The 25220-nt window shown below is 43.5% G+C and overlaps 1 protein-coding gene across 1 annotated transcript in view; it reads left to right on the forward strand.

The window, feature by feature from the left end:
- Positions 1–25220, forward strand: part of SYN2 (synapsin II) — a 153712-nt gene that overhangs the window by 104072 nt on the left and 24420 nt on the right. The window contains exons 6-9 of the mRNA XM_048316162.1: positions 8890–8952; positions 11290–11432; positions 16615–16689; positions 20293–20395. Of these exons, the coding sequence (XP_048172119.1) occupies positions 8890–8952; positions 11290–11432; positions 16615–16689; positions 20293–20395 (384 nt within the window). The remainder of the gene's footprint in view (positions 1–8889; positions 8953–11289; positions 11433–16614; positions 16690–20292; positions 20396–25220) is intronic.

The following is a 25220-nucleotide window of genomic DNA, read 5'->3' on the forward strand; positions in this document are numbered from 1 at the left end:
GTCACAGCCCAAATCAAGCCTGGGAATTGAAAATTCGTTAACATGACCTGAACCATTCCAATCCACGCTCATGAAAATGTATTTTGTTGAGGCTGAGATTTAAGTGTTCCCAAAGTAGCTTGTTACCTTTAGAGAGATGTGTACATGTTTCACAGCAGCAGATTTATTTCATTTCTGGACAGTTATACAAATATTAGTGCTCTGATTCTTTTTCTTTTTAACTCCCATCCCCCTCAAGACACACTCTGTCGGTTAGAAAAAACCCCACAAATACTCAGAATTATTCGAATTGGGTCTCATTTTTAGACTTTACATCCCCACTGAACACTGAGCCAGGAACCCTGTACACTATGTCCTGATTTCACGCAGCCATACTTGGATTTTTTACTTTTCCAGTCCAAAATTTTGGCTTCAAATCATAAGGTTGGATCCAAGCCCGGGACTAACACCTGAAAATAATTTAGACCTGTTAACGTCTCTGTTCTTACCTAGAAGAAACGGACTTCTTTCAGGAGAGGGAAAAGATGAAAAAGGCTGGAGCCTTGCACAGGAAGTTCAAGCTGCAGGAAGGCAGTAAAACCCCCGGGCAGGTGTGCCAGGCGTCTGGGATCAGCACCTCTGGGACTACGGATTCTCAGGCCTCACTTAGGGCAGCAGGACGGGGAAGTGATGAAGGAGTTAATTGGGAGCCATTGATTGGTTTCCATACGACATCACAGGGTGGCTGTTATAGGTGATCTAAACAGACCAGTTTGAGGGCTGCTCCCACAAAATTCAAATAATAAAGAAATATGCTGGGCAAACACTCTTCTCTACCTGTCCCTGAGGCACGTTTTGTCCAGGATTGTCCAGAACAACACGTCCAGCTATGCTCAGGGTGTCCTAAAGGCTTTTATATCTACTACAATCAAACAAATTATACAATCAATAGAAGAATATTATGCTCAGAACAAAATTTAAAAGTAATTTCATGACAAGTCACAAATTAGAGGTCCACTGTATTTTAGATATAAAAGAGGATTAAATGCTTTCAACTGAATGTGTGGAAAGCAAAAGTGCTAAAACTAAATCTCATGTGCCAGTTGTGCAAATGCCATTAATATATGTTAGTTATGGTCTTACCTAGTGTTGCCTGCAGGGATAATTCAGCTTCTAGGAGTCCCTCAAAGGCAGCTGTACACAGGTGGAGTATTTAAAGTATGATCACACCTAGAGAAGTGAGCGGCCATAAGAGAGGTTCTCAATAAATGTGTTCCCAGATGGTCCCAGCTGGCATTGGGAGGGATGGGATGGGAGATGCTGTGTTTTTTGAAACCTCAGCAGAACTATTTTCTGATAGATCTTCATTCTGAAACGGTTTTGTCAAATTCTATCTGAGTTTAGGCAATGACATATTTACATCATGGCTTTGAAAGGGATTTCAGTAGGTCTGGAAACCTCCGTGCTGGGGAATACGCTCCCACAAATGCAGGAAAATGTGCTTTTAGGCTGTGTATCACAGGAGACAAATGCTGCCTGTGTCTTGTGCTGGTATCAGGCAGAGCTGGAGTACCTGGTACCACTGAACAGCACCAGCAGGCACCAGGGCTTAGCTTGAAGCTGCATTGGCCCTTTTTATGTTGGGTATTGCAGAGGTTGTTGTTAGATAAGGAAAATCACTTTTAGGGAGTCTAAAATGAGCCCCTCTGCTGGGGAGCCAGGCTGGGAGAGCTGGGGCTGCTCACCTGGAGAAGACTCCAAGGACACTTCAGAGCCCCTTCCAGAGCCTAAAGGGGCTCCAGGAGAGCTGGAGAGGGACTGGGGACAAGGGATGGAGGGACAGAAGATAACCCGGAGCTGAGGGCAGCTGAGGGCTGGGGATAACCCAGGATTTCAGGATAACCCAGGGCTGCAGGATAACCCAGGGCTGGGGATAACCCAGGATTTCAGGATAACCCAGGGCTGGGGATAACCCAGGGCTGGGAATAACCCAGGATTTCAGGATAACCCAGGGCTGCAGGATAACCCCCTGTGCCTGGCTGGGCTGGGATTTCCTCCTGCCACTGCTGTGTGCCCTCCCCAGTCCATTTTTCCAGAGGCAGCACTGCCCAGTCACTTTGTCCATCCCTGGGCACTGCTCACCAGCATTTCTCTGGGGGTTTGAGTTCACACTCAGGCTGTGAGCTGTGTCAAGGAGCACTGAACTCTGCTGCACAGGGATTGTCCATACAGCTTTTTCCAAAGGTTTTTCATTGTCATGGGACATGCCACAGCCACCTTGCTGTCCGTTCCAGCTGTCAGGCAGTTTGAGTCTGCTCAGAGTCTTTTGCTTGGGCTGCCTGCTCTGTGCTTTAGCTTCTGGCAGTGCACAGGGTACAATTTTTTATCTGTATCCATCTGATTTTCTCTTCATTGTGGCAAATGAATCTTATTTGAGAATGGTAGTGGGCAGGATTGTCCACAGCAATAATTTATCTGTTGCCTACTTGACGCTTTTCCTCGGTTCTTTGCTCCCTGGTTCTCATCTGGCATCACAATCACTGCTAAAATCTACTTTCAGTTTACCTGATGAAGTCACACTACACATCCTGTACCAAACCTGTAAGATCATGTTGAAAATTCAGAGTTAGAACAGCATTTCACAAAACAGGCAGGCTTTCATGGATTTTAAATCCCAGTGCCTCCGTGTGAGCTACAGCCTGCTTCACACAGGAGGGCATTTATAGCTGTCACCTCTAAATACTACAGTAAAAAAACCCTTACAGTTTATAGTCACAGCAGTTTGGTGATTGTTTTATAAGGTGGCAAAATGTTACTTGACTTTTGAGGCAGAAGTTTTCCAAACAGTTGGTGGAAGGATGAGTTAAACACTGACACGCCAGAATCAAAATATAATTTGTTTCTGCAGAGTTTTTGTCTTCAGAATTTCTGCCAGAGATCTGTGGGAGCTGCTCTCGTTGATTCAGTGCAATTACACTTCGTGTTTTCCTCCCTAATGGCAATTTCTGTTTTCATGCTGTGCAGGAGTAGAAAACAGCAGACTTTCTGCCATCAGATCACTTTGTGTAGATTTAGATCACTTCGATTTTTTGATTGACCAACCAGCTGTGGGCACAAAGGCGTTTTAGGTGGGTCACCTGGTGATCAGGTGGAGTCATTTCATAACCCAAGATCATGTCCAGCCTTGCCTGACTTCAGGGAGCACACGGAGCTGCTTCGTGCAGCTCCAGCCTCTCCAGGTGCTGCTGGTGGCAGTCAAAGGTGTCTCAAAGTGAGCTCAGAACTTCCAATTCTGCATCAGTTCCCACTGATGTCCCTGGGAATTGAGGTGGCCCTGGGATCTGTATTAGTTCACAAAGCACTTTAACCTTCTATTTTGGGTCCGAGACTCACAGGTAAGGTGCATTTTCCTCTCCCTGGCACACTAATAAATTAAAGCTCTATTCTTTTTATCCCCTTGAACTTTTTGTTTCTTTACTGCCCTGTCTAAAAAGATAACACAAATCACCTCAGCTTCCCCCTGGGCTCAGGGTATTGAACCTTACTCCTTGCAGAGAGAGTTTTACACCCACTTTTAGCTGCCAAGTGGAAAATGTGGCTCCACATCCCCAAATTGTGCCTGTGTTTGTTGAGGCCAGCAGCTGGTGGAGCGTGAGGTTTTCTGCTGAGAGGCCAGGGCTGGGCTGGCCCTGCTGGTGACGGAGCTCCTGCCTGGCTGAGCCCCCACTCTATCTGGAAATTGTGTTTTCTGCAAACCAAACAGACCAGAGAAAGTACATCTGCTGCTTGTTTATTGATTTAGGGCTCTTCCTGCCTGTTTCTGGGAAAGAAAAAAAAAAAATAAAAAGAAGGCCACCTTCATTATTTCACTTTTAATTTCCTTTCTCCAAAGTAAGCAGAGCAAAATTAGATTTAGGCTGATGCATATTCCACAAATAAATTACATGGACCTAGAGTGGTTAAATGAACTTTGCTTGGGGATTATTGGAAAGATAAATATTTAAACACTGAACTTGAGGTAAGTCATGTTTATGCAACATCTGGGGGTTTTTTGTCATTGCTTCTCCGCCCCCTCTTTTTTTTTCCCTATTGTGGCTTTTCTAGTCAGCTCAGCCCTGAGGACATGAAAGCAGGGTGAATACCACCTTCAAAAACTGTGTTGTCTGTATTGTTGCCGGCAGAGGGGTTTTTTAAACTATTATTTTAGCAGATCATCTTTGCCTGGCTCTATTTTTATAGAAGTCTTTGATTATATTTCACACTATGCCTCGGTTAAAAGAATTCAAAGTAAATTTAGAAGAATTCAAAGTATATCTCTTGGAAAAAAGTCAGCTTGTATTGAAACTGTTCAAAAACACTTAAATTACAGTAGAACCTATAAATCTTTGAGCACCATAATGTATGAAGCTTAAATTTGAAGGTTTTATTTTAAATTAATAGACTTACAATTGCAGGATGACACTCTACTAACCAGACTCAGAAACTCCAGGGAATTTTTGCAGTAGGGAAGGATAGGGATTTCCTTTACATATGGAAAAATGCAGACAGCAACCCAGATGGGGACTGTGCTGGTTAATTCTGTAGCCATCTACGGGGTCACTGAATTACCTGCACTACAGATCAGCCAAGGTGATATTGGAGGTACTGTGGAACTTTATCAAACCAGAAAATTCCTTTCTACAGTAAAAAAACATGCTGAGCACAGGTGTGAAATCTTTAGATACTGAAGATTGATACAATAAAGTACTTGCCTTTTAAGCTCATAGTACAAAAAAAATCTTCAATTTTAAAAGGTTGATGCAGATGAAAAGCTAAGAAACCATAATTAATAATAATTATCCTTGCTATTGTGACATCAATAAGGGAATAACGAAATGAACTGGCTTTTTAGATTTTCATGCTCATCTAGAAGAGAAATTTATCCTTTCTAGAGTATGTCCCCAGAAATGAAACACCTGAAATGCCCCTGATTGGCAGGAGTTTGCAGATGGCATTTTATTTTCCAAATTGAGCCTGGTTGACTGCATGGGCTTCATGGGTAGATAAAATAAAAAAGGAGGCCCTTTGAGTGACTTTTTATGGTGTTTCTTTGTAGAGATCTCTGGGCAGTGTTACCATCCATTAAATCATCCTCCAGTGCCAACATCCCCCAGGATTCCCAGGCACACATGAACAGGGATGGGGTGTGTTGGGCCTTCCAGGGCTGGCTCTCCACAGTTCTGAGATCTCAAAGCTTGAATCAGACAATTCCTTCCAGAATTCTGGTGGAAAAACCACTTTACATCCTGCAACTCCCAGACAGGGGGAAAAATAGAAAATCATTAAGTAGGATTTCTGACCAAGAGCCTTGGGTTTGGTCTGAGGTAAGAAAGGATAAACTGAGTGTGTTTGTAAGAGAGATGTCGCATCTCTGATGGCCACACAAAACCCGAGCAGCCACCCTGGGTCACCAGAGCAGCACCACTTCCAGCTGCCTCCACTGCCAGGGTGGGTTTTGTCTCCTTGGAAAGCACAAGGGAAGTTTATTCGGTGGGGTTCACTGCAAGGTTAGAAGAGTTAGGTTAGAAGAGTTTTTCCCTGCTGCTGCTGCAGGAATTGCATGCACAGAACCCAAATCTCACTTTAAAGGAAGTGGATTCAGGCAGGAGAGAAGCATTTCTCAGATATTTCCTAGCAGGAAGTACTATGGCACGCTACTGATTTTACTTTTTATTTTTCATAGCACATCGCTGAAAATGCTGGTGGCAGTATAACATAAAACCAGCATTTCTTCACGGGCACACCATTAACGTGTGACCTTTATGGTTTTGGTGACTAACTGCTCAGGTGTCAGAACTGTAGCACCTATTCCTGTGCTTTCCTTTCCACACAGCAGGTTTGGGGTTGTTTGTTGTTTTGGTGGGGTTTTTCTGCCCAAATTCCGTGGCAGCTCCACACTGGGGGGTTCAGCACCAGCAGCACCCTTGGCTGTGGAGCTGCCCTGTACTGGAGGTGAGTGGGCAGAAATGTTGGTTTGAGCAATGTCAGTGAACACTGTGACAAACACTCTTCATTTGGATAACAAATTAACTCTCACAGAAGAAAAATATGGATTCCTTCCTTTTCTCCACAAGAAGCAAATCCTCCACCAAATTTTGAGAGGTGAGGAGAATGGAAATTTTATGTTTTATCCACAGCAGTGTTTGATTCCTCACACTCAGGGAAGTGCCCACATCAAAGTAGCACCTACTACCAGTAGTACTTTGTCATGGAACTGAGCTGTGTAACTTACCCAAAGTCAAGGTTCTGTTGGAATAAAATAACAACAGGAGAAGCTAAAACCACATAAATGAAAGTGTGTGGACCGAATCCATCTTTGTAACTTTTAGGAGCTGATAAAACAGATACAATTTGAATATTCACTGATGTTATTCTGATTAATGGCATTGGATTAGCAAATGTCAGCGTGTTCCTCAGCTGTTTGTGTATGTGTTCCCACAAAGAGCCAGGAGTTTTTCCAGTTGCTCCCAATATTTATTACCCATCCAATCATATTCATATATGACTATAAATTTGGAAAACTTTATTCCACGTTTGCCAGATATTCTGGTTTCTGTCTAATTAATAATGGTGGTTTATTGCATTGCTATTTAAGCTAGAAGCCCTTGTAATCCTATTTTTTTATTCTGCTGTATTTTGTGTATATTAGATGTATGTGGAAGGACTCATGCAGTACAGACACTTCTATCTCTCACATTTATGAACTTGGCAGATTTCTCAGTTTCTTTTGTTGGTCTTTGGGTCTTCCCCCTCAGTTTTTAATTGCCAGAGGCGAATTTTTACTTTCCTGAATTTAAGAAAGCTTTCAAAAAATCAGCAACACTTTTTGTAAAACGGCCTTTTCCCCTCAGTGGTACTTTTCAAGGCAAACAGCTTTTATAGCAGTAATTATAATATAAATGATAATTATCAGTAGTTATAATGCAAATTTAAGGAAAATCCATGGAGCTGGTAAGTTTTCACGGTCTCTATCACACTTTTATCACATGTAATGTTCATCAAGTGTAAGAATAGTCTGGAGAATGCCTGTTCTGCCAAAATGACCAGAAAAGAGCAGATTGGGAAGTGGGATGGGAGGACTCAGGTCAAGTTTTCTTTAATTTCTGCGGGACATTTCAGGCTTTGCTGGCAGAACAAACCCCTGGGCATGGCTTGGTGACAGAGGTGTCCTGCACGATGGCAAAGCTGGGATAATTAAAGTCAGAGCAGGAATGAAGGAAAAGCTGCTCAAACCCCAGAATAACTCCAACTGCTGAGCCCTGGCTTCATGGCCCTGTCCCAGGGAGAGCTACAAACAAGAGAAGTGCTGCAATTACTGAGTTTGGCCTGCCTGGGTTTTTCCTCTCCAAAGTTTGAACTGCAGCATCCAGAGCCTCTGGTCTGTGCTGGGATGTGGTGGAGCACACGGAATCTCAGGATCCAGAGAAAATGATGCTGCTGCATTTTTCCGAGGGAGGAAGCACAGATTCTTTTTCTTTCTTTTTCTTTTTTCTTTTTTTCTTTTTCTTTTCTTTTAATGTGTTTGTTCCTGCGGCCCACAGAGGATTCCACAGCTTTGGGATCACAGGAAGATACGTGGTCCTGCTAATTACAGGAGTGCCATCTGTACTGCTGTGCTCAGAGGTCTGCCAGCATTTCCATCACAAACCCCAGAGCAGTGGTTTGCAGTTCAGTCACAGAAATGTGGTGCTGCCCTTATGAATCTTGAGTCTGGCAATGATTTGTTCCCCTCCTACCCCCAAAAATTGAAAAAAAGCCCTGGTTTAAAATCTGAAAGTGATACACCAGTGACTAGATGTTGACTAAGCAGGAACTTTGGTTCCTGCAGTTTAGCAAGAACTGTATTCCTAAATTTCTGTGTAGGTGGCCTTTGCTGTAAAATGCTTTTGCAAGTGCTTTTGGTTATTCTGAAACTAATCAATGTCTCATAAAACCTCTAACAATTCTTAGTTTATCTTCTAGAGCATCAGCTTTGCCTCTGATTGTGTTTATTGTGCTGGGATGTGGCACTCGAGGAAGGGTTTGGAGCCTGTAACACTGTCCTGCTGCTGCCCAGTTTAATTATATGGTGAAGGTGTTCAGATTTTTATTTCTAGTTCTAAACCTCTTCTGTGAAATATCTGTGTTTATGCTTGGGTGAGAGAGGTTAAATACAGGCACATTTTAGATGTAAAAAACCCATGTCCACGACTGGGAGTTCTAAAACTTCTTCAAGTGAATGATGGAAGTAAAAGTGGTCATTCACAGCACTTTTTGAGAGACAGAAGCATTCCCATTTCATTGAATAAAGTGTTTTCATGTGCTTCTGTATATTTGATTTCCTACTCAATGGCTGGATTATTCTGAATTATTCCTTGCACTCTAAAGCTGGAGACTTCCCTAGAAAATCTGGATGTTCTGTATCACGAGCAGGTTTTTGTGAATTATACATCACTGCTTTCATAAGTGGTCACAATGTATTTACAGCCCTGCTAAACGATGGAAATCAAGGGGAAAAAGGTGGTTAATTTGGCATCATTAATGATTAGAACCTTGGAGAGTTTGTGGGTCAGAAAACACAAAAGCAAAGCTTAAAATAGGAAACAGCAGAAACTCAGTTTAAAAAGTGAAAGTTGAAAGGAAGATATAAAAAAAGTTAAATTAAGATAAGTTAAGGACACGAGTTGGCTGCATTGGGAATACCATTGTGCTCAGAAAACACACCAAGCAAGTCACCAGAGCACAGAGGATGAACAGTTTGAGGCACCACATGGCCAGAACAGCTTTGGCCACGTTATGATCATGCTTAAATAATTTCCCTAAATGATGTTGTTTAATCATTGAGCTCGTGGTCACTCTCTTCTCTAATCTGCCTGTTTTGTTTCCCCCCAGCTCACAATGCCAACCTTTCCTGTTGTTGTGAAGATTGGACATGCTCACTCAGGCATGGGAAAGGTGCAGATGCTGCTTGTTGCATGTTGGGAGCCTGGGCTCTGTCCCTTACCTGTGCATGCTCCTTCCTTCCCTGGATATTTTACCTTTTACTTGCCCAGACTCTGTCTCGGATCCCCCTTGCAAATCTCTGCCTGGCCATGCTAAGAAAGCGTCTCTCTTCAGGGAAATAAAAACAAGGACAAAGTATTTTTACGACGAGGCCTTTGCAGTTTAAGAGCTGCCCTTTGTGGGCTGTCCTTTGAAATGTGCTGAGATGCTTTCTTGAAGCAAAACCTTGTTTATTAATTTGCTGTCTGCACTGAAACTCTTCAAGAGTCAAGGTCTGTTGCACAATCCAACTTTTTGGAGCTGGGAGTGTGGGAAGGTTTTGCCTCGGTTCTTTACTGGTTTCAGCTTGATACTGAACTTTGATTCATTTCCTATCTTGATGTGTTGTCTGTGATTGTTTCTTACCACTGTATAACTGCTGCTTTCTTTCTCCTAAGTAATTGCATTTCAGTGGTGAGTACAGATGTTTTGGTATCACTTATCTCACAGTGCTGGGCCAACGGGAGAGCATTTAAATCCCACCTTCACTGCTAACAGTGACAATTTCTGGTCACTGCAGAGTAACTTCACTCACTGAAAACACTTCAGTGCTAGAAGTGCTTTAGATTTTAAAAGAATTAATCAGAGAATAGTTACATTTATCATCCTGAATCTCCAAACCTCCATGAACATAATCTTTGCTACCAGCAATAGAAATAGAAAACTGATTTAATTGCAAGTTGTACTGTATGTTATTTTTTGCCTATGACTGTTTTGCTTTGTTTCATATTTAGTAAATCATTGGAAGTCCAGCAGCCACTTTAATTGAGAGCAGAATGAACCACTAATTAAGCTGCACTCTCTGTGGATTGCATATGTGAAGTGTTAGAATGTTTATGCTGTACTTAGGATATTCACCCCTCATTTAGAGAAAAGGGGAAATAATGCACAGAAATGTTCCTCCTATCAAATGTCTAGAAATGAATCCAGATTTTTCTTATAGCTATGAAATATTTAAAACGCTCAAAGATTAAATGCAACCAGAGAGCAGAGGAAGGTTCCCCTGGAACCCCAGCCCTCTCTGAGGGCACTGCTGGCAGCAGCATTTCCAGAGGTCCCAGTCAGACCCACACAGGCCAGCCAGTTTTCAGGAAATCAAGTGGAAACGAGGCCTCATGCCTGGTTTGTGGCTCTCAAATGGCAAATTACTCTGTGCCATTCTCCATCTGAGAGCTGGGAGTAAATACTTAGACTTCAGGCTTTTATCTCCACCAAATTCCCTTTATTGTGCCACATCCCACCTCCCAGCCTGGCCCTCAGGTTCCCTTTTCAGTCCCAGAAGAAGGAAAAGCAAACGAGATGCTGGGCTTGCAAAGAGCTGCAAACTCTCCTAATATTGGATAATCCCCACCTGCCTCCTCACCACTCTGAAATGCCCTTTGGGTCAGTGTGGCAGAGTCCCACCTTCCCCCTCCCGTTTTCCACTGACCCCAAAGCTTCTCTCCTGAGCCCCTTTCACCCCCTGCTTCACCTGCTCCGAGGTCCCCCCAGGGATGTGCCCTCCCTGCCCAGAGGTGATGTCTCTGTCCTCCCTCTGCCCTCTAAAACCTCCTTCTCCCTCTCCCCTAGATCAGCACTCCCCACTTTCCCATCCCCCTCTTATTTCAAGATGTAAAAGCTGATGGTTTAGTGCAGAGTGTTCCGCGCCTGGGAAATCCCCCTCCCAGAAAGCCCAACTCCTTCAGAGAAGAGGGAAAAATGCAACCAATGGTTCTGCTGCCTGGAGCCAGCCCTCTGTGCTCCCTGAGAACATGCACTCACCGGGATATCAGGATCCTGCAGCCCCCCCACCTCGTGGGAGAAGCTGCTGGGATGGTGTGAGAGCTCCTGGTGGGCTCCACATCCAGTCAGTTACCTGAGCAATTTACAGACCCACCAAGAACTCTACATCAGTTGGGGCTGCATGTCACACCTAAAAAAATTTCTGAGGCCTGCAGCTCTATAACTGACCAGCATCACTGCAGAAAAAAGCAAAGAAATTTAAAAAAAAGGAAAGCAAAATAAAATTCCACTGTCTGCAAATCGCTTTCTCTGGATAAGCAGGCAATATTTTGCCTAGAACAACAGATATTTTAAAGCAGGAATGTCACAGAACCTAGAAATCAGATAAAATATCAGATACTTTTTTTTTTGATGCTGTCAAAACCATGCTTCTCATGAATGCCATTTGCAACCGGATTCCACATTTTATTCCTAATTACTCTTTTTTTCTTTTGTCTATGCTGTGTTCTTGTGGCTTGATGGCTCCAGATCAAGGTAGACAACCACTACGATTTTCAGGACATAGCCAGCGTGGTAGCGCTCACTCAGACCTACGCCACCACTGAGCCCTTCATAGACTCCAAATATGACATCAGGATCCAAAAGATAGGCAGTAACTACAAGGCATACATGTGAGCCAAATCCTTATGTTCTTTCCTGCTTTTGTTTCAAAATTGATAAGCACCAGAAAGATTAAAGAGTGTTGGAGGCGTCTCTGAGCTGATGCCTCCCCTGTCACACTCTCTGGAAAGAGTATTTTAAACTTTCTGGATTTACCAAAATTCTTTGTATCGTTGATTGGGACTGGGAGGAGGAGAATGAGATGCCAGGTGAGCCTGCTAGAGGGGTTTTTCTGCTAACTTGTGTTCATTATTCTCATTTAAAGAAAGGAGCAGTTGGAAGAGGGTTTGGTTTCACAGAGGACTTGTTAATTCAGATTTCTCCATATCTTTTCAATTTAAGAACAAATTTTCTTCAGATTTTTCTTCTTCCCTCTGAGGATAGGTTGGATGGCATTCATTCACACAAACAAACCGGTATTGTCACACTTTAATGGAACAAAGTCCTCTCCTTTCAACAGAACACATTAAAGAAACAATCCAATCTTGCAGTGACCTTCACAGAGCTGCATGAAAGCCTCTTCCAGTTTTAGAACCCAGGTGTTTGTTTAAAGGCCATGACTAAAGGAGAGGCTCAAAGGATGTTTCAGCTTCACAGACAACATTAAGCAGGAGCAGCACACCAGGTTATGATGCAGCAGTTGAGCTCTGGTACCTGTGTTTATGCAGATTTTTACTCTGTTTCAATTATCAAGCAGTGTAATCTGTCAAACACTCTTTTAATTTCTCATTTTAGGACAAGTTAGATCATCTCATGCCTTTGTTCCCTCACACTTACAATCCTGAGGCAAGGAAAATAGAACATGGATAAAAATACACATTTACATAGGCACACCCACATCCCCACACAGGGATATTTCTCAAGGAACTCCTGAAGAGTGGAGGGATCAGAGATTCCTTGGAAGTTGTTTGGAAGGTGCATTCAAGCTCTTTATCAGTGAAGAACTCCAAGCAAACCATAAATGTTGAGAAAACCTAAAGCTGGAGCTGGATTAAAGCAAATCCATAAAATGTTTTATAGTTTAAAAGACAGGGTTGATGTTAAGAAACAAATAATTTAGAACAGCCATGAGAAAATAGAAACTTTGGTCCAGGGTGGGAGAAGGGGAAAAATTTATCTTCTTAGGTTGATGTTGGAAGGCCACATTCTCTTCTCACCAAGACATTGCTGTCACAGCAGCTGCTCTGTCCTGACCTGGCACTGAAGGGGCAAAGAACATCCAAGGCTTGGCCTTCCCAAAACAGCTCAGAAACCCCTCCACTGCTCACTTACACATGAGGGGCCTCAGGAAAGCACAGAGCTGGGTGATTCACGCTGCAGTGTGGACACTCAGTTCTTCTGCTCCGTTTTGAACCCAGGATTCGCTAAACGTTGTGAAAACAGCGCGTTGGAAATTTGGGTTGTACACAGTGACCACGGCAGAACACTCACAAAGCTCACAAGGATTCAAAAGTGTCTGGAATCCTCTACTATTCAGTGTTTTCAGTGATACAGGGCTGTGATTTAAGCTCCCTGTGGGATTCAGGTGTGTTGGGCCGTCCCCACCTCTCCCTACAGGTTCTAGAATCTGAAACAGATGATGCAGCTTTTATCCCCGAGCTTCTCCACGAGAGTTAGTTCCAGCTCTGCTTGTTTGTCTTACCCTGGAGCTCCAGGCCTGCCTTTCCCTGGCTTTCCTCCCTCTCTGGGGACACCCATCCCACTTTTTCTGACAGCACCGTGTCCCTCCACCCCAGTGTCCCCTCTCTCCACCTGTCTGGGCTGTGCCTTGGCCCAATCCCACTGCTCTCCCAGATTGCTTCAACCTTCCTGTCTCTTTGTCCTTACCCCTCACTTCAGAGCTGTTCCCATGCCCCAGGTTGTCCCTCAGCCCTTGGATTCTCCTCAGTGCCATTCACCAGCCTTGCTGTGCCCCTGCTCCCAGTCCCAGCCTTCTCCACCACAGACCTTTTCATGCCCCTGCTGCTGCCTCTGCAGGGCTGGATGGGCCTTTTCTCTCTTTTTCTCTCTTTTCTCTCTTGTTGGTGCTTTGACAGGCAGATTCCTCGTGTTGTGCTGCCCATCTTTCCCCTTCTCTAATAAACAGAGCTGATTTTTCCCACTCTTACAGCTCCCAAGGGTAGAGTTTTAGGAATAAGGCCCAGGTCTTGATGGCTACAATACATGGCCAGCTACCAGATGTAATACTGGGCTCATCCCCTGTGATAGAAATTGGACCACAGCATTTCGTAGGAGAGAGCCCCACTCTTTTCCCATTGACTTGAAATTTAAATGCTGTTCAGCATCAGGAACAATTTTGGAAGAGTCAGCCATGGTAAATTTATCATTCTGAAACATAAATGTTTCTTCTTCACAGAAGAAGCAGTTGGCCTAAGGGACAGCAAAAATAAGTTAAAATGACAGCCTGCTCCTCCTACCTTTTATTTATTTTTAAGTTTCTGCTCAGAAACTCTGGGTTCATCCAAATGGTAAAAGCCCAGCGATCATTTTTTCTCTAGATTCCTTCATACCCTTAAATCACACACCAGAATGAAATACGGATTCGTTATTACAAAGCATCGTGGAAAGGAGAAGATTTACCAAATGCCTGAAGAATTCTTCACGTGCACATGCATATACATGATGTCAGGAGAATATTGTTCTACAGCTGGTTCTCATTTTGCTCTGTGACACAGGAACAGAGCACTTAGAGAGCCACCACAAAAAATACCAGCTGAACATTTGTTTTTGTAGTTTAAAGAGAGTTATTAAGAGCCTCAGTTTTATAATTCTGTGGGAAATTGTGGTTTAAGTGGATCCATGAGTCACCAAACACGGGTGCTTATCGTCTGTCAGTAGAGATTATGGCCCAAAAAGGAGGATTGGATCCCTGTAAATACCACAGCCCCTCCAGGGGCTGTGTGACACACACTTAAGTGCCCTGGGCACCCGGGCAGGATCCAGCTGACTTCAAGGAAATACAGTTTAAAAGGGTCACACACAATGTCAAAAAACAGAAAGACAAAAGCCCTGTACCTAAATCTCCCCTCCAAAAGCAGCACTGCGAGTCCAGGGCTTAAAGTGCTTTGATCAAAAGGTCGATCAACCAAAAGTAAAGCACATCCAGCAAGGGAATAGTGTTGGAGGATCAAACCACAGAGCAGGCTGCCTACCCAAGAATAGCAGGCAGACATTTCCACATATTTTTCTGATGACAAGTCCCTGCCCCAGCAATTTGCATTGAGCACTGTAAATGCCACTAAATAAAGCAGGAAGGTGTTGGAAAAGGGGAAGCTCAAGTTACTATGAATTGTTCAGCAATTCTAAAACAGTTCTTCCTTCTTGCAAGGACCAAACCGAGTGCAAACGTGTTAAGCCTAAGTGTAAAGCACTTAAAGCTGCAGGAGTTGGTTTATTTACTATTCAGTGTTTGGCTAAAGAGGAGGGAATAATGATGTGAAAGATTCTTGGCAATTATCAGAAGTGAAGAAGGGTGGGAAACCTACATATTTGATATATATAATTACAGAAATCATCCCTAGGGCTTAGGGTGTCTGGTTGGGTAGTTTTGGAGCAGTTCACCATGGTCTCTTGTTCTGGAGTTCATCTGTGTCAAACCCACAGTTTCCTGAGATTCCACCAGTCAGTTCTGTGTCCGCAGCATTCCTCAGCCCTCCTCTGGTCCCTGCAGCATCCTCACAGCCAGCCAAGCATCCACTGGGAGACTTCTGCAGGAGCTTTTCCCACTGTGGAGGGAAAACAGGGCTTAAAGCAAACCGTCTTTGCCTCTCTAGTCAGTGGTGCTGGGATTACATCCCTGCAGCTGAGCATCTTGAACTAAATACTTGCTACAAGCCTTCAGGATAACTTTTTGCCCTGATTTGGTCACATCTTCCTTCCTAAAAGATACCTAAAAGAGTCCCTTCTAATTAATTCCCGTGAGAAGTCTGCAAGAGAATCGAACTGTGATTTGTGAGATTTTCTCTCTGATGCAGAATGTGTGTGTAGAGTAGTAATGAACCTAAAATCAGTAATTTTTGAGCAGGCACATGTATATAAACATCACCTTAAAAAATGGAGCAGAAATCACAACATAACCTTATTGCTGGGCAAGGCTTCCTTACACAGCACTCAACTTTTCTCTTCTCTTCTCTTCTCTTCTCTTCTCTTCTCTTCTCTTCTCTTCTCTTCTCTTCTCTTCTCTTCTCTTCTCTTCTCTTCTCTTCTCTCCTCTCCTCTCCTCTCCTCTCCTCTCCTCTCCTCTCCTCTCCTCTCCTCTCCTCTCCTCTCTTCTTTCTCCCACATACACAAAGGACATGGCATCACAGAAGAATTTTCTGCTTTAAAACTCACCAAACATTATGAGGCTCCCAGAGAAAAGCCAACATTCCCCCACAATTGCTACTGACCCTCATAATTAACTTAATGGAAAAATGGAGAGAAAGCTCTTGCTGCTGCCTAATGTACTTTTAATACATTGCAGATGTTCCCATGATTTTACCAACTGGAAACACTTCATAACTTTTATCCATAGCCTATTCCCAGTACAGCATTTAGCTTTCACAAAGCAGTAATCTTCTCAGCCCTAGTAGCAGTCCTAAGGTCTGAAGAGAAAAAAAAACCCACTTTACATGGATATTTTCTTTCTTAGAGATTAAATAGAAGAAGGTGAACTGACACAGAGTGTTTAGATTATATCAGTAAACAGCAAAGAGTGAAAACTGGAGGAGAACCCAAAATCCAGCTCCAAAACACACCTGTAATCACTTCAGAGGTGTTAGAAACATAAATATGTTTCTTTTCAAGTGTTGGGACATAACCCTGCAGTGGGGGTGGGTTTGAAAGGAGAATCTGAAGCTTCTTGACATTTACCTTTGCAGTACCAGCGTGTGTTACAGATAATCCAGTGCCTTTGTAGCTGGCACCAGCTCATTTCTAACACTGCCCCTTCATCAGAGCAGGCTGGGTTTTTTAGAAAAATCTTAAATAAATAAATGGGGAACAGAAATTTCACAGCCCTGTCATTCTTTGCACCTCCAGTGAAGTATTGCTGACAATGCTCTTACAACCCCTCACGGTTCAGATGTTCTGTGACAAGCTGCCAGCTAGGAAAAAGGGGTCAGTGCTGCTGCTGCACTCATGTGGAAAGCAGAGTCATTTGATAGTGAGAATATGAAACCACTGGCTGTCTTTGTAATGTTTTCCCCCTTTCAGGAGAACTTCCATATCCGGGAACTGGAAGACAAACACGGGCTCTGCCATGCTGGAACAAATTGCTATGTCAGATAAGTAAGTCGAGTCTCGTGTAAAAGGTAATTAAAACAAAATTAATGGTGTTTTATTTTAAATGAATTTTTAAGGAATCCCATTGTTGGTACACAATTCACAGTAAGTGCATGTCTTCTGTTCATTTGGGGAAAAAAGAATCTCTCGATTAGGTGGAGGAGCAGAGCCAGGAGTTCATGTGGCTTGTCCCAGAGTTAACTACCCACACTCAGGAGCCCTGGGTGTTGCATGAGCCCTTGGGCTCCTACATCCACATCTGCACCTAGAAAACTGCTGGAATTCCCTTCAGAAAATTAAATTTCACAGATTCAACCTGTCAGTCATTTCTCCTGATTCATTTGCCCTCTCTTACCCACCAGTCTTACCCAATGCACAGTTTTAAACTTTTCTCCTTCTACATCCTGTAGCATAGCTGAGCAATGCAGCCTTCGCTTTGTCTTTTTAAATCCCATTTCTCTTTTCTACTTTCAATCCCAAATTCCTTACTTTTCATTTTATAAATTTCCACTGAACTGCACTGTGAGGCTTTTTCCCCTGTTGCTGGGATACACTGAAGCTCTATTTCCCTTGTGCCATCATTCCAGCTCTGTACTTTGGTTTACTGTGCTTTTCCTTTTCTTTCCCATTCTTATCCTGGATAATTCTTGCAGTCCAGTTGAAAACATTCATGCAGCACCACTTTGAAGCTCAGAACTCTTTTCTCAATACTCCTCATTTGCTCCACAACACATGAACCTCTTTTCCCTGCAAAACAAAATCTGAGAGGCTTTTGGATGGCTATGAATTTTCTGTTGTTCAGCTTCTCCAAAGGCTGCCACCAGTGGAAGCTGAAATAAAGCCTGTGCAGTGAAAGTGTAATTTAAAAGGTGTTTTAAAGTTCAACAGTAGTCATGTTTGGGGGGGTGTTGGTTTGGGGTTTTTTTTTGTAAAGTCTGGAACCTACAACTTGGTTGCTCTTACGAGCTGAGGGAGACACAGGAACTGAACCATTGCCTGCCCTGGAAAGGTGAAAACAAGAAAGACGGGAATTCCAGCTCCCTGCTGTCCAACCCCTGTCTAGACTGTGTCCTCACTGATCTCCCCTCTGGGGATGGACTGGAGCCACATTATTTTCTCTTTCTCATTCCCTCCCACCTCCCTCTAGAAAGTGAGGTTATGTCTTCCCTGGGAGGGAGAGGCAGGGGTGAGCTCTGGGGTGTGTAATTACAGTCCACGGGCTGTGTGGAAACACAGGAGCTCCAGCTCTGCCCTGAGGAAAGCAGTGCCAGCAGCAGTGGGAAATGCTCCCCTCGCCCTGCTCCTGCTGGAAATGCTCCCTGAGCTTTGCTCCTGCTGCTGCTTTTCAGTGTAAGTTAATTAGAGCAGAATAGGGATTTTCCCATTAAAACACTGGCCAACAAAACAAAACTTCCTTTATGCTGATGAGGCCGAAAGCATGGAAAAGGTGGAGGTTTTCCCCTCAGAGAAAGGGGTGTGTGTGACACAGCCCTGCTTTAGTGGGATTGCCCACAGAGTGCTCACAGCAGAGCAGGGCACACAAGGGGAAAAGAGACTTTTCTGAAGAGCTGGAGCAGTTTCACCACACAGCAGAAACAATCAGATCTGCTGCATTTTGGTTTTAATACAGGCCATGAATGAGGAGGAAGTGCCTTGAAAGCACTGCCTGATGGACATTGTTGGCTGAATACAAATCCCAGGGCAGAAATTTAGAGAAGAAAGAAGAGTGTGGCAGGAAGGGACAGTGAGAAGCAGAGGAGCAGCACAGTTCAGGGTCACGCTCTCTCATTTACCCCCTGTTCCAGAGCTCCTGCTGCCCAGAAGAACAGAGAGCTGTGCCAGCAGTGCCCACCTCACCTGGCACACCTGATATTCCCTGCCAGCCCCCTGGGAGCAATCCTTTATCCTTTATTGCCTGCCAGCCCCAAGGCTGCTGCTCACACTGGCTCTGGGAAAAGAGGAACCGTGACCTTTTGTCAAACCTACTGTGCAAGCCTTGGGTTTAAAACACTCCAGGCTGCTCCATCCAAGCCCCCTCTTTCCAAATGTAGTTTTCCAGCTTTGTGTTTGTTGGCAGAAGATGGACTATTAAATATACTTTCATAAATCTGATTGATGTTGCAGTATTTTAAAGAAAATTTCCTCATTTTTGTTTTCATTTCGAGTCCAGATATTTTCTGTTCAAGACAAGTTTTGTTGTCCTCGTGACTTTCTAAGATACACAATATTTCACAGAAAGAAAAAAAAAAGTTATTTATAAGCAAGTGCATGCAAAAAGTCCAGTCAGTCAGTGCATCTACAGATGTTGAAATTGTCAGGCATCCAAAAAACCCTCTTGTATTGGACAAAAACCATGTTTCTCACAGGAAAAAAGAAATTAATTTCATTGCTAAGATATTACCATCAGGGTCTTTTCAAACAGTTGTATCAATTTCTTTGTATTCTGCTTAAAAGAAAAACTTTTCCACTGGAACAGATTCGATATAAGAAAATATAAAGAATGTGACTTAATAAGTTTGCTTGGAAAGGATGCTCTTCCTGGACATATTTATACATGAATCAGACTCTCAGCCCAGCAATGAATTTCCTTTGATCCTACGATGAAATCAAATGCTTTGTTTATTACAGCAGGGGTTTTTTCAGTGGAAAAGACTATGAGGTGGCAAATTCATCATCAGGGCTCCAGGGCTGCAGCAGGAGAGGGGCTGGAAGAGGAAATAGCTCAGCTTTGGACTCATGCGTGAGCCAAGGAAAGAGGGAGAATTCATGATAAATGAATGCTTTAAAAATGGGGATTTTTAGCAAATCATGTCCTTCAGTTGCTGACATCACCCTGCATCATTCCTGGATCATTTCCTCCCTGCCTGGTGTCCAGCCCAGCTCTGCTGGGAGTCACTGAACATTCCCAATGCTTTTGGTGTCCTGGGATTCTGTCCTTGCCTTTGGGCTCTCAGAGCTCTGTGCTGGTGTCGCTGCAGCTCTGCCCTTGGTCACAGGAATTGCTTCACTCTTCTTCCAGTAAATCCCACCTCATCCTCTTGTTGGACAGACAGTTTCTCTCTTCTAGAAAAAGAAAGGGAAATAAATCATATTGCTGCTTGTGGAATGGGTCAAGCGTCCCTCCTCAGTCTGTGTCTCTTACCAGGAGATTACAGAATAAGCTGAAGAGTTTTTATGCTCAGCACTGTGTGAAATAACCTTTTCAGGAGTTGTAGAATCCCTTGGAATTCTTTAAAATCCAGTTGAGATTTGCTGTAGTTGTCTATAACCCGACATGAGGAACATAATCCTTGTCTGCATGCTCCATAACACCCATAATGTCATATATTAGGTTATCCTGCACCCCCTGAGGGATTGTCCTGGCTGGATTTCTCCTTTTGCTCAGTGCTGTGGGAGTAAAACCAGCCTGGCTCCTTTAGAAAACAGCTGGGGCCACGATTTAGGATGGAGCCTCTCACTCATTTTGCTGATACAGGAACCAAACTCATCCAATATAGTGAAAATTCTCAATTTAGGATGAATGTTATGTTCAACAAATTATTAGGTGAGCCTCTAGAAAATCAAGAGCCTGATGAGATACTCACAGAGAAAATTATTTTTACGAAACAGGTACAAGCTTTGGGTTGACACCTGTTCTGAAATATTTGGTGGTTTGGACATCTGTGCTGTTAAAGCTGTGCATGGGAAGGATGGAAAAGATTATATTTTTGAGGTAAGCAATCCCACTTTGTTTTTTCAATATATGCTTTTGCATGTTACAAACACCCAAGGAAAGAACTCTTCTGATCGCTGGGCATTGGCTTATTTGGGTTTCAGTCAAGGCTGTGTATTTTTGAGCACGGTTTAAATCATGACACAAAGCCACAGGTCCAAATTAGTGGCAGCACTTGCTGGAAAATGTAACCCTATAGATGGAAATGTCTTTTGGTGTTTGAGGAAATGTACACAAACTGCAAAACAAAACCAAATGTGGATGGCACATTTTCCCAGCCCTTATGATTTCTTTCCTGAGCAGGTTTACCAGCTTTTCCTGGTAGGTTTATAGATAGCACTATCCCAAGGGAACCCCAACAAAATTATACCTTGCCGTGGAAAGGGAGATTAAGAATGAAGTGGAAACAACTTTGCTGTTTTTTCTAGCCTAAATATTGCCCTGAAGATCTGAATCCTCGTGAATCAGAAGTTTCTGCTGTAGGTCATTTTGAAAAGTTGAAGCTTTTTTTTACTTTGAGTTGGTTATGGAGAAATATCGCTTTGTGTAGCCATAAAACAAGTTATCATCACTTTCCTATCACACAATTTCTTCAGCATCTTCCATGTTCCTAGGATTTTATTCAGGAGGTGGGCAAGGATCTCCAGAATCCCCCCACTCCAAAAAGCAAAAGGGGAAAGCTTTTTAAAAACGAAGTAGCCCCTGCAAATTCTGTGCTGGACCAAGAAGCTGCCTCACTTCCTGCTTCTGAACAACCCCCCTGATTTTCCATGCCACAGGCAGTGACACTTTCTAAACCCCAGAATTCCAAGAACTGCAGGATCCATCAGGGTTTAGAGAGCATTTTAATCAGGGTGCAGAATAGATGTTGCAATTAAAGAAAAAAAAAGAGTGGATGGAAGCGTGATAATTCCTGCTGTTGTACGGAATCAGCTGAATTGTTTGGGAGATGGGGATGCTCGTCAGCAAGGATATTCAGAATCTGTAAAAGACTTTGAAATGTGGGGCTGTTTGCAAAGTTCACATCCAGCAGAACATCTGTAAAACTTACGATCAGCTGGTGCTAAAGAGGCAGCTCACATCAACAGCTATTACACTGTGATTTTCACAGAATTCTGGGCTCCAGTGGGGGCTGGAGAACTGTCTGCACCACGCTTGGGAGAATTTCCTCCTTTTGTGTCCTTTCAGCATGGGAAAACAAACGCCACTGAAGCTGGCACGTGCATGCTGCACTCGAGGGGGCTGAGCAGGGCTGAGCAGTCTGTCCATAAACCCTGGGCTGCACTTCCATCCCGGGAGCTGTGCCCTCGTGTTTCCATGGGGATGCCACACCTACGGAAAAACGCAGTGGTTTGGTACCAGTGACACCTTAATCCTGCAGAGATCACCTGCCCAGCAACACACAGGCTCCTGAATGGATGAAACCATGTTTGCAGATTTGTTCTTCCCCATTTTCACTTGGCACATTCCCCCAGTGTCACCTCCAGCAGGACACAGGTGTGTGCCACCCACCCTTGGAGGGAATGGGAATGAGGGGAGGATTCTGCTGGAGTACCCTTCAGATATCCCGACCAGTTTTACTGAAGACAGGAAGGACAAAATATTGAAGTGATATCATTATTCAAGCACAAAACCTGGTTTTTTCTAGGAAGCTTCGGGCTCTCTGCAGTTTTTTAGGTGGGGGATGTAAGAGGTAACTTTGCCTTTTAACAAACAGGTTTTCTAAAAGTGCTTCCCTGAAAAAAACTTCCTTGTCCAGAGGAACACAGTGCTTCTTCCTGCCTGTCACTGCCCTACTCCAAGGAACTGCCTCCAAACTCCTCCTAAGGAGGAATGGACTAATTAAAGGATCACCCAGCCAAGCAGAGGGGCTGGCAGGTTGATCAGGAAGAGGGCCAGGTTACAACTCTGTGTAACAGCCTTATCTCTTCATTTAGAGTCTGTTCTTCCCCCCTCAATGGGAATTCTCAGCTGCCAAGCATCAGACAAGCTGTAGAAACAGGATTTTTATTAACACATCACTGCAACATGCAGCTATTTAACTGTCTCCCCTCTTCTTCCAGTAAGACATCAAATTAAGGTTAAACTTTCAACTTTTTAAATATAAGGGCTTTTTCCCTTTTTCAATTAACACTTCTGAGGTTTCAATACTAGGAGGAACAGAGCATTGTTTATATTTCTGACCCCACTGGATAGTGTCTTTCCTGTTTCATTCTTGGAAAACCAAAGCTCTGGGAAACTAAACAAAAGCTCAGAGCGTGGTGATGAGAGCAGTGAAAGAGCAGAAACACAAGAGAATCCTTTAGGGTGGCCTCCCAGAAGTCTCCTAAATTTTGCTCCAGATTGAATGGGCTGCTGCAGGTGTCTTATTCCCATTGGTCCATTTTGCCCTCAGCTAAATTAAAATTAGCTCCCAAGTAGGGTTTTTTTGACTTAGAAAGATGCAAACTGGGTTTCATGAAGAAAACTTTCAGCCACTGTAAACCAATGCACAAAACGAAGAAACAGTGTTTGTGCACAATTGTATGCGAAGTTCTGCTCTTGGCCTCAAATTCTTGCTGCCAGGTGCTCAGAAGCTCAGCTACTTCTCCTGTCTTCCCACCCAGGACAGAATATCCTCTGCTCAGGTCAGGGAGGGAATGAAATCCAGCTGTAATAGCTGATAAACTCAGGAGTCTCTCACAATATATGGTCTGCAACCTCGCTCTATTCACAGACCAAAGGGAATGGTTTTGCCCAGTTCTCACCCTCCCAAGGATGGACCTTCAAAATCACCCTGATTTAATTCCCCCTTCCTCTGTACTTAGCAGTTATCCTACCTTCTCCTGGAATTCCTGGGTCTTTTCCCTCAGGAGATCCATAGATCCTGTCAGCCTCCCTGGGCACTGCTGACTGACGGCCCTCTGGCTGCCCCCTCATGTTCCTCTTGTATTTCAGCATCCTGGGAAGCACCTCCTTCTCCCACTGTATCCACAGCTCTTCACCTCTGCCCTTCCTTTACCCTCCCCAGCTCTGCCTTTCCCAGCACCATTTGGGCTGGGTCTTCCCAAAGCTCTGCCCAGTTCATCCCAGTCCTTGGGGCTGAACTCAGGATGCAGCAGAGCTGGGTGTGGGCAGTGGGAGTGGGAATTTCTCCCTCAAACATGATGACCCCTTTGCAATTACTGATATCTTAAAGTTGCTCTGGCTCCTTTATAAATCCCATCCTATTTCCCTTCCCAGTCATCAGAGTTAAACAGAATTTCTCTTCTTCTTCCTCTTGCCAGTCTCAGTCTTGCAGCCCAAATTTCAGCTGTTTACCTTTTCCACAAATATATACAGTCAGTCCCTGGGTGATAAGAGAACTTCATCCCAAAGAATTGGCTGCTGGAATGAAACTACATTGATATATAAATGTGAGTTCACAGTGATATGAATTAAGTGACTGTAATTCACAGGGCCCCATGTTTTTACTGGCATCTGCAAAAGTAACGTACTTGATTTTATAAATTACAGATGTCCTTTTTTTCCTGTGAAATCCTCTTAGTGGGAAACTCCAATATTTTAAATAGCTGAACTACACGCTGCACTAAAAACTGGCTGGGTTTAAATGGGATTTTAAATCTAGCACAGCCTGTAAATAGACTATTTATAAACAGAGAGCTTTGTGTATGTTTAAACTTTGTCAAGTCTTCTAAAGGGGGGGAAATGCCAGCCTGACATTCCTGCAGTCACTCACAGGATTTAAAAGCTGTTGGTGTTGCCCAAAATATTCTTAAGATACATTTATATGAAATGCACTGATTTCTGTTAGTTGTCATTAACTCTTGTGCTAGGAATGAAAACAGACTGTATTCTCTGAAAAGAACAGAAAATACACCCAAGCCACCAAGTATAGCATCCACCTTGATCTCAGCTGCTTTGCCAGGCAGTGACAGAGGTGCCAACAATATTTGTGCCACTTTGGCAACAAACCAAAGGATTTTAACAAGGTCAAAACCTGTCCAAGTAATAAGAGATTGATAAGGGGTAATGGCTCTGGGTTTTAATGCCAAATCTGTTGGAATCTGCCTCAATATGTGACTGTGCCTGAAAATTCTTCATTCAAGGAGTGTAAGAACTTCTCTGCTGGAGTGGACATGAAGATCTGACACCTCAAGGCTCCCTGTTCTCACTTTTCCCACAAGTTCTGCTAAACACCATGGCAGTACCTCCCAAAGGAAGCTGATGTGTGAACTTGCAGTTGTAGAAGTACTTAAAAGCAGAAATTCAGTCCAAACCCAATCCTCCAGACCTTAATCCTGCCTAATCCTTTGGCAGGACCTTATTGGAGGCAATTTATTTCACAGTCATTCCAAGTAATTGTTTTAATGTAGGTGGATGGTAAACAAAGGGAGGTTTTCTTTGCATGCTTGTGAAACTTTTAACTGATGTTGGCTAAGAGGGGGCTTCATCTACACCCTATAGTGCATATTTTTTAAAGTAGCTCTCATTAAAAGAGATTTTTAGAGCCCAGACATCACTCCTGCTCTGAAAATCAGATGGTTTGCAGTGGGCAACCAAATATCCAATGCCCTTCACACCAATACGTTCTATTTTCAGTCATTATTAACACTTCACAGCCCTGGCACTTCGGCTCCCTCCAGGCACGACGCAAATTCCTCTTGCAAGAAACAGCTCAGGATACAAGGAAGTGGATCGTTAAAGTGTTCATACAATTTTTTTAAATAGCAGTAATCGAGCAGAAATTAATATTCAAGAGCCACTCAGCCTGCAAGGCTTCATTTCCCCCTTCAGAAACATCGACTCCTATTGGTTCAGTACTTTTCTCTCAATGAATTGAAAA

This window comes from Corvus hawaiiensis, chromosome 11 (assembly GCF_020740725.1).
Source record: "Corvus hawaiiensis isolate bCorHaw1 chromosome 11, bCorHaw1.pri.cur, whole genome shotgun sequence".
NCBI classification, from domain to species: domain Eukaryota; kingdom Metazoa; phylum Chordata; class Aves; order Passeriformes; family Corvidae; genus Corvus; species Corvus hawaiiensis.